Raw genomic sequence first — 9,106 nt, 5'->3', positions numbered from 1 at the left:
CGCCTGCAGTTTATCGCTCAGCGGTAGTTTCCATCGCCTGTGTCACTCCATATATCGTCGCATGAAAGTTCCAAATATGCGGAAATATGGCGAACGAAATGCGGAACTATTTTAGGAAACTTCCGTGAGACAATAAGGAAGAAGTTTGCTCCCTAGTCTGTAATTCGGTGTACCAGTGAAATGTTTTCATAGCTCTTCTGGTGCTCGTGGAGTTTCTGAATGCGCTTTGCGCGTATGGAGGGTGTTCGTTTAGCTTTCAAATTTGGTGCCTGGAAACCCACAAGGCAGGTAAGCTTTTAAAACTTTAAGCTTCTCGCTAGCTGCTTCACTAGACTAACTTTAAAGCATATAATGATTAATTTGTGTTTGCCATTTTTAAGAGCAGCTTCGTGAATGCCAGCTATTAATTAAAGGGACATCCAGTTTAGCCAACTCCACTCCCTCTCATGCTCCACCTATCATGATGTGCATTCTGTATAAGCTTGATAACAAAATAATAATGATTAAGCTTGAGTATTTTTCGTTTAGGCCAATATGGCACTGAATTAGGAATAAAATAAGACGCAAAGGAATTCTTGGCTACACTTCATCTTCATTAAGGGCCATTCCATTCAATACAGGTATATGCACCCCACCCACCCCCTTCCCTTCCATGCCATAAAAAAGAAACTTATGTTTCTTTCTAACCATAGTGAAAAGCTAACCAACTAAAAAGTTTAGAAATTATTTGATCCAGAATCAAAATCTCATTCAACTTTTCCTGGTCTACGGTATTTTGACAAACTGGGACAAAACAAAACTTTCAACATACAAAGAGCTCATTTTGCAAAAAAAAACAAAAACAAAAACAAAAAAAACGAGATTTTATGAGGTTTAGGTTATAGTACAGAGAAATCATCTGACAGTAATGGTACTTGATATCCTTAATTAACCGTTATTTCATGTCATTTTGTTTTGCAAAGAACAGTTGTAATCCCCTTCCTTCACCTCACATCCCTTGCTTTGTGGATAATTTGACCCAGGCAATATGTGTAATTAATGATTAAAGGTTCTGAATTGTTTGTGAATTCAAGGAATGGCTTCTAGGAATCTCTTGTGTTCAGTCAGAGGAGAAAGACAGGATCATGAAGTTTGTGTTCAAAAAGGATGCAAAATCTGCTCTGGTAAGCAGAAAAAGAACTTCAGAAATTATGGCTATATAGAATAGTCCTTGAAAAATGATGGGTCTTGGCAAATTTTCAGTGAGTCTTGAAATCTTGGCATTTCAAACTAGAGTCTTGGAATCTCAAGCTCGTAAAAAATAAAGCAGATCTTGGCATCTTGTATTTTGGAATTTGAGTCTCGGAGTCTTGCAAGTCAAACAAAAGTTTAGCCTGACTTTTCTTCCAATTCTGGTTTTCCCAAGCCAATACCTAACTGCAGACAATAAAGCTCAAAATACAAAATAATATTAATATTAATATTCTATGTTGAACTGAAATGTAGTGATTGTGTAAAGACAAAATCCACAGCCCTTGTTGTCTTTTTTTGCTTAAATTAACTGCAGATTGGAAGATTGTTAATGAGGAAAGTGATAAGTGAATTCACACAGCTTCCTTACAATGAGGTTATTCTGAAAAGAACTGAAAAAGGAAAGCCTTACTTGGTAAGTATGTACAAAGAGACATGACAGGGAAGTTCTTTGAGCAACATATAAGGGTAACCAAACGTTAGGGTTAGGGAGGCGCAGTGGCCTCATGGTTAGTGCGCTTGTCTCCGGATCGAGCGGTCTGGGTTCAAGCCCTAGCAGGGACCATTGTGTTGTGTTCTTGGGTAAGACATTTTACTCTCGCAGCACCTCTCTCCACCCAGGTATATAAATGGTTACTGGCGAACTTAATGCTGGGGGTAACCCTGCAATAGCCTAACATCCCATCCAGGGGAGAGTAGAAATACTCTTAGTCACTTCGTGCTACAGAAACCGGGATAAGCTCCTGCCTGATGGACCACTTGGCTGACATATGCAGACTTTACCTTTTAAACATTGGAGGTGCTACGTAGAAAATCATATCTCTAGGATAATTGAAATCTAGGACTCCTTATGATGAGTTATCCACACAGAGTCTCATTTTTTTTTTTTTTTTTTTTGCCTTGGAGTTTCAGTTTCCAATTTTCATTTGAGGGTCTCAACATCTCACTGAGTCTCAGATTGTACCATTTTTCACCCTTACCAACTAGTACTTGTTAATTTGACGATCATTACATAAACACATTATGATTAGTAACGTGCTGCAAAATCAAGCCAATGTCTTTCTCATTATCCCTACAGGCCAATGACTCTCTTGAACCATCACTGAGAAATTTTAGCTTCAACATATCACATCAGGTTTGGAATCAAAATGCATCTTTACATGCTGGCGCTGAAAGTAGAAAATAAAATAAAAATTGTCTTATGATGGTATTCAAATGATTATACTTCTCATGCCAGTTGTAAGATCTGATGTTGCACCGCATACATTATGTCATTGTCAGGTCTTGGTGATTTGCAGAGTGATGAAAATGATCAACACTTACAAGTCATACTGGACCTTTGTTACTTTAAGTTGGTGGTTTCTAATCGTAATGCCTGGATTTGTCAACTCTTGCCAGATTTCACTCTTCAGCTTTCAATCCAAACTGAGGGTAGTGGCCTCTTTCTATTTTAATGTATTCCCAATTTTTGCAGGGAGACTTCACTGTTTTAGCTGCAGAGCCTCTAGTTCAAGGTATGATATAAGATTTTTAATTTACCTCACTGGCCAGTTACAGAGGGTTTTAGATGTAGGAAGAGTAATGTACTTCCAAGGGGGTGGGAATGGGGAGGGCCATTCAAGACTGAATTGGATTCAGGTAATACCATAATCGTAGCCTAAATATGCATCAGCCAGTGTCATAGGTCCACAGTGTAAGAAAAAGGTATATATGCTGACAGCTAAATAGCTTTCTGCACCCTTTCCGTGCCTATGATTCTAGCTAATAATCCTTGCCAACCAGAGGGTATTCAACACATGCAAATTTCCTTGATGTTCAAGAAACTCAACCATTACATATTTAATAATATAGTATATAGTATAAGGTAAAGGTGGTTGTACAGGGTATAATAATATACATGAAAAAATTACTCAGTTCTGATTGGCTGAGAGCAGTGCAAAAAGTGTAACACCAGTGCAAATTACACATCGCAATTCTGGATTAGGACTAGTGTGCAGAAACTTTGAAAAAAGTTTTCTCAAATGAGAAAAAGTGGCTTCAAGAAAGATCTTCCGGCATTTCCTCCATGCGAATTTTTTCATGTCTATATCATTAATAAGTAACCATATGGTTTTTCTCATTCTTTTTGGAATTAATTTGCACTTGTGAGTTTTTCAAAAAGCTGAAATTGCACTCGCAGAAGTGGCTCGTGAAATTTCAGCCTTTTGAAAAACTCACTCATGCAAATTAATTCCAAATTGAACTCAAAACGGTATGATTACCTATACGTATATCATATATCTTAACATTTTTCTTTTACATGTTTTAGTTGGTGTTGATGTGATGAAAACTACATACCCAGGTACATTTCCCTTTCATGAGCTTAATCACTGTGTTATGGTGTCCTTTCAGTATCATGGTGTTGAACACCTTTTCACAATTTACAAAAATCACTTGCTCACCTTTGCAATAGGTTCCTCAACAGTGCCTGGATTTTTTAACACTATGCGCAAACAGTTCACCTCGTACGAATGGCAGACAATCAAATCTCAGACAACAGAATGGATACAACTTGAGATGTTTTACAGACACTGGGTAAGACTGAAAAAAAAACTATTACTTCAACTAGATACTATAATAAATTAGTGATTTAGGATAAGTTTGAGATGCGGCGGCACAGCAGAATAGTAACCACATGGATTCTGACAGCCTGAAAGCACACAGGGTCACCCGTCAGGTGACCCTGTGTGCTTTCAGGCAAGATGTTTTGAATTCTCCCAGACTGCCTCTTCCAACCCAAGAGAATAACTGGGTACCTACATTACGGCACTTGACAAATGGCAGGTGGGAGGGGTTAATAGCAATAAATTACACCCAGGGGTTAACAAAGTTAAGCAGCAGATGAAGCTTGGAGTATTTGGGCTAGTTGGAAAATTTAAAAGTTCTTTTCTTAGTGTAGAGTTCTAAACTGGAATGTCTTGAGGGGCTCACACCTTCACCTTCACCTTCGCCTTCACCTATCTCTTTCATGACTAGGTGTCACATAAGGACTTCAGGAAGGGCATGCTGTCCACTAAACCACTAACCATTGACCCTTTAAATGGCTGCCAATTATAAATTCTTTTGTGAGTATCAAAATTAGCCTGACTAACCTTGTTTTTGAGTTGACAATCCAAAAGAATTTTTACTCTCAAACGAGTTTAGTGAGGCTAATTTAAATGCATACAAAGAATTTTAAATTGGCAGCCACTTATAAAAAGGGTCTATAGTACCCTGCACAAAGTGTGAACTTTGAAGTTCAATAGATGAGTATTGAAAGTAATGAGGCAATTACTTTGGTTTTAGTTTTGGTTTTACTATGGTTTGAGATTGGCTGGGTAGCCTGTTTGGTTTTGGTTTTACAACACTCAGTTGAAAACTGCTCTACTCTGTCATACTGCCATAATTGCTCACATATGCCTGTAACATTTTGCATTCCTCTTCAGTGTCTTAAGGAAAGCTATGTGAAAGCTACAGGGGTTGGTATAGGCCATGATTTACAGGCTGTTGAATTCCAGATAAATACCAACGAATTATCTCCTCAGGTATGTTGTATTTTAGATGTTCTTGGCCTTTCTACACTATATTTGGTTTGTTTCTGAAAGCAATATCATTTTGGAAACAATAGTGATCTTATATTCCTAGCTTTTGGAGACTTCCAGATTGGAACCCCGCCTTACGACCAACTTGCTGTGTCAAGCACCTTTTTGGGCCAGAAGGAAATGGTTCAGTCAGCCACAATGTTATTTTAAAAACAACTTCTTACGATAACTGCAGAAATTCTCGTGCACTCATTGACTAATTTTCAATGTCAATAAGCGGACAGACACATGAATTTATAATTTATGCGATGTGTCAATAAGGGAGAACAGACAATTTGACAATTTGTTATCGTAAAAAAACAAATTGACGGTAGTTTTTCATGCATCTGTCCGGTTATTGACAATGAATTTCGTCCTAACATTGTCAAAGTAGTCTACAGATCCACCCAGCTATTGTCTCGTGGATATAACCTTTATTTTACCCTCGGCAATAACCTTTATTTACCCTCGGATCCACAGCTACTTTGACGATGTCATGACGAAATTCATGGTCAATAACAGGACAGACGCATGACTGATGTCAATTTGTTAATTAGTAAAACCACCCCTTGAACGTGACCGCAATTTTTAATTATGTTCCAGCCACTGTAAAATGAACATATTTCGACAGTCGCGTGGTTCCACGGTATTTCAGGTAGTTGTATTCAAACAACTCGTGTTTAAGTGCTGACCTACTCATTTTTGTGCCGTTACTTGAGGGTATGCTCAAACCCAGCCGAGAAAAACCTCTGCACAACTGCCACCTTGGGGACAGAGGCAACTGGCCATTGTAGAGAGGTGGCTGTTATGAGGAGGTAGGGGTGTAAATATGACACCTGTTTTTTCGGGGTTAGCCTGCAGAGCAGGCGAGATTTTTTAGAGCGAGCGCTCAAATCGTAAAAAGTTTAGCCGTCATCTTGAATTTTTCATGCAGTGGAAGACTGGGGAGAGAAAGAAAGTTTTACCAAGGGGGTGAATGATAGGCAAGAGGAAGGATAGAGGCGGGGGTGGAGCGAAGAAAATCTCATTTTTCCCCTCCCCCATCCCCCACCGTCTAACATGGCGGTCTAACATGGCGGTCTAAAAAGGCGGTCGCAAGGTTGTAACGCTAGCTCGCCCCAATAAGACGCCTGCACTGCAGGCTATTGCGCGGTTGCAACATTTTTATCTGTTGAAAAGTGCTTATTGTTGTAGAATATGAATATTACAATAAGTAGCACTCAGAAACAGAGACCAACGATGCGCGGTACGGATCATGTTTCCTGACCTTATGCAATGAAAAAATGGAGTTTTCAATACATCGTTTGTCAGTCTTCAATTAACTGGCAGTTGTCGAGAGATTACTTTGTCAGTTTGGACGCGCTTTAGTGAGCGTTGCTGTTGTGAAGAGGTGGCCGTTTAGAGAGGTTAAAATAAGAGTGAATGGTTCAGATAAGAGTGGACCGTCTGGGGCAAAAGAGTGACCGTTGTAGAGAGGTGGCTGTTAGTAGGTTACTGTACAGAAACTGATGTCTCAATAAACCGTGTATTTTTTGTATACTAGGCCTTGACGTGTGATACCCAATTTTTCCTTGATGAAAATGAAATGGATGAGTGGCGTTTTGAAGAGACCAAACTAGATGATTGGGTAATTATTAATATTTCTGGTTAAGTTGTCACTTATCTCAGTTGTTACATATAAGTAAGTTACTGATCTAGTAATGCTGTTTGTTCCACTTTCTTCTCTTGAATCCTGTGTATAGCATCAAGTGGCCGTGGCTCTAGGTCCTTCACGGACAATAAATGAAGAAAAAAGGTAACTATTTCTTACCCTATTCCAGGTAGCCTTCATTGCCGGTTTTTTCCCCGTTGGATGAGCCCACGTGTTGCGGCCATCTAGTACTGTAGTCGCAACACGTAGAGGGCTGGGACGAAAGAAAGAGGGCACTCGCGGGGAGGGGGCTGGACAGAGGGAAATTTAAAAAAAAGCGTTTTTGTACTTGCCCTCTCTGTCCCCTGCCAGTCGTTTTTCAACCCCGCTAACAGTCCCAAGGACACTTTTTTCCCCTTCTCCCAAGCCTCCACGGTTTTCAGGATCCAAGATGACGCATGCCCAATCAACATGCGCTCATTCTAGACATTTGGTTAGTTTGTGAGCAGTGCGAAGAACGGCCAGAGGAAAAACAGATTAGGGGCTCTGCTCCACAGATTACTGAACGCTTTGAACAGGCTAGATATTTCCCACCTTCCTATCATTCTACTTTATCAACGTCCGTTTAAGTTTATACTTCATTTTTGACAAAATGCGTCTGCGACCCAGTTCTTTTCGGTTTCTTGTGGTGAGAGGAGACTGGGAAGAGCAACCTTTCCTTACTAGCCTATGGAAAAAAAGTTAAACGTACTAGTTCAAAACAGCTTTGCCTTTCTAAATGTCAAGCAATTCTCAGTGTACGCTTATTTTTCAATATTTAATTTGTCTGGTTCGAACTTTTCTCATATATACTGTTTCTTTTTTCTTGTTAGTTTTCGCATTTCCAAGTTCAAAGAGCTTCAGTTTGCTGATATCGTGTCGTCTGCCATTCCTCTTTTTCCTGAAGAAGAATCAGATTGGGTTGCATTTCAGTCAAAGAAAGAAAAGAATTAATGAGGCATATTGGATGAACCTGATTCGGAGAGCTTTACCGCATAAAATGCCTTACGTCGTGTTGTTCGTGTAATTAATTATTAGCTTAAATAATTATATTTTTTTAATCTTCATTAAATAATCTTTTTACGCCTAGTTCTCATTCCCTTCTTCTCCTTCGCGTAAATCTTAAATTAATGTAAACATTCTTAATGAAATGGACGGATTCGGCTATTGTGTTGTTGCCACTCAATTTAGGTCATGTAATGATTCATTTGAGAGGTTACAATTGTTCTGTTTGCCGGCACATACTCCCGTGCAATAAGTTGCGTGTGACAAATTACACAGTTGTAACCTCCAAAATGAATCGTCACATGGTCTGAATTGGGTGGCGACAAAAACGTGAACACGTTCGCCGAATCCGTCTATTAAACAATTAGATTATGAGCTCGAGATTTCTATCGCGCGATAGTTGACGAGGACATAGCCCGAGTCAATTATCATGGATCGAAATCGAGAGCGAATAATCTAATTGTTTTAGTATAAATCTACTAGTCGTTCAAAACTTTATCTAAATCCTCTTCAAAGAAACTTCGAAAACGCAAAGAAGCGGCCGTCATTTTGTTCACAAACACACACTGTTACGCTACTCACTATGTACAACAGAATAGATAGTAGCGTAGCCAATCAGCGAACGCCATTCGTGGTAGAACGCTAGTAGATTTATACTAAAACTGGATACTTTCAGTGCAAACTTATGATGCATGAGACCCCAAAGAGATATATTGAGAGAATAACGCTGGAACGGATAAAAAAAAAAACGTACCATTCGAGGGCTGTATTGCCCCTTAAGCAAGTGGAGGTCGGTACGAGTATATGACGGTCAAACTTGACTAAGAGCTGGACTCTCGTTGACTAAGTTTTTTTTTTTTTTTTTCGGTCTTTATAGTTATAACGTCATGTTAATAGTGTGCTAGTGTGTGTTAATAGCCGGGCATTGTGGCGCATTTTGCGGGCTAAAATGGAGAATTTGGCGGGCTATAATGAATTTTAGCCCGCTGAAATAAACTGTCACTTAACAGCACCTTACTTCGTCTGTGTACGTCGCTCTTGCTGATGCATAATGAAAAGCAGCCTTTAATATAGCACGGACAAGCGAAGCCTTCTTTATCTTCTAAAACATTACCTTGATAATAAAACTCGCGTTGAAATCAATGTCTCGGGTCATGCTTGAAAAAGTTCCAAATCCGGTACTGGTCGCGAGTCCGCGGTCATAGCTTTTTTTATGGTACAATCATTAAATAATTCAAGTTAAATGTAGTGGTGTAAATTTGTGTTTCGAATTTGTTTTGGTTCGAAATTTTGCTAGTTTTGACTTTCTCGTTTCTCTTTCTCGTGTCTCTTCTACTTTCTTGACACTTCGTGTGTTCGCTTCCGTTTCACGGTAATCGGAAAACAAAAGAGAACCAAACAAACTAGTTTTCACGTGCTGAATTTTAGAGAATGCAGTCACCAAAGTGTTCCGCATTCCGTCTCTTTGTTTCAAGAGCTCTGAAGGAATAATCCGTCGTTTAGAAGATGTGACCACTCCAAGCCTCCTTTAAAATACCGTATTTATTCGATAACCTAGCTCCCTGGGTGCTTATTAAATTTTTGCCCTTGAGAGTGGGCGCTT

The 9,106-nt window shown here is 39.3% G+C and overlaps 1 protein-coding gene across 2 annotated transcripts; it reads left to right on the top strand.

Annotated features, from left to right (window-relative positions):
• Positions 1-86: 86 nt before the first annotated feature.
• LOC145496858 (L-aminoadipate-semialdehyde dehydrogenase-phosphopantetheinyl transferase-like) lies at positions 87-7,587 on the top strand. 2 transcript variants are annotated; one of them, XM_081476622.1, is made up of 11 exons: positions 87-288; positions 1,074-1,163; positions 1,547-1,645; positions 2,309-2,365; positions 2,705-2,744; positions 3,539-3,571; positions 3,683-3,804; positions 4,695-4,793; positions 6,373-6,456; positions 6,572-6,624; positions 7,332-7,587. In XM_081476622.1, exons 1-11 carry the CDS (start codon positions 220-222, stop codon positions 7,450-7,452), a joined length of 867 nt encoding a protein of 288 aa, XP_081332748.1. In that variant the 5' UTR covers positions 87-219; the 3' UTR covers positions 7,453-7,587. The 2 variants fall into 2 exon arrangements, with proteins under 2 accessions (XP_081332748.1, XP_081332749.1); XM_081476623.1 differs by having other exon boundaries at positions 172-284.
• Positions 7,588-9,106: the final 1,519 nt, after the last annotated feature.

This window comes from Orbicella franksi, chromosome 9 (assembly GCF_964199315.1).
Source record: "Orbicella franksi chromosome 9, jaOrbFran1.1, whole genome shotgun sequence".
NCBI classification, from domain to species: Eukaryota; Metazoa; Cnidaria; class Anthozoa; order Scleractinia; family Merulinidae; genus Orbicella; species Orbicella franksi.
Note: the sequence above shows the minus strand (reverse complement) of the source record. Positions and strands in the feature narration are given on the sequence as shown.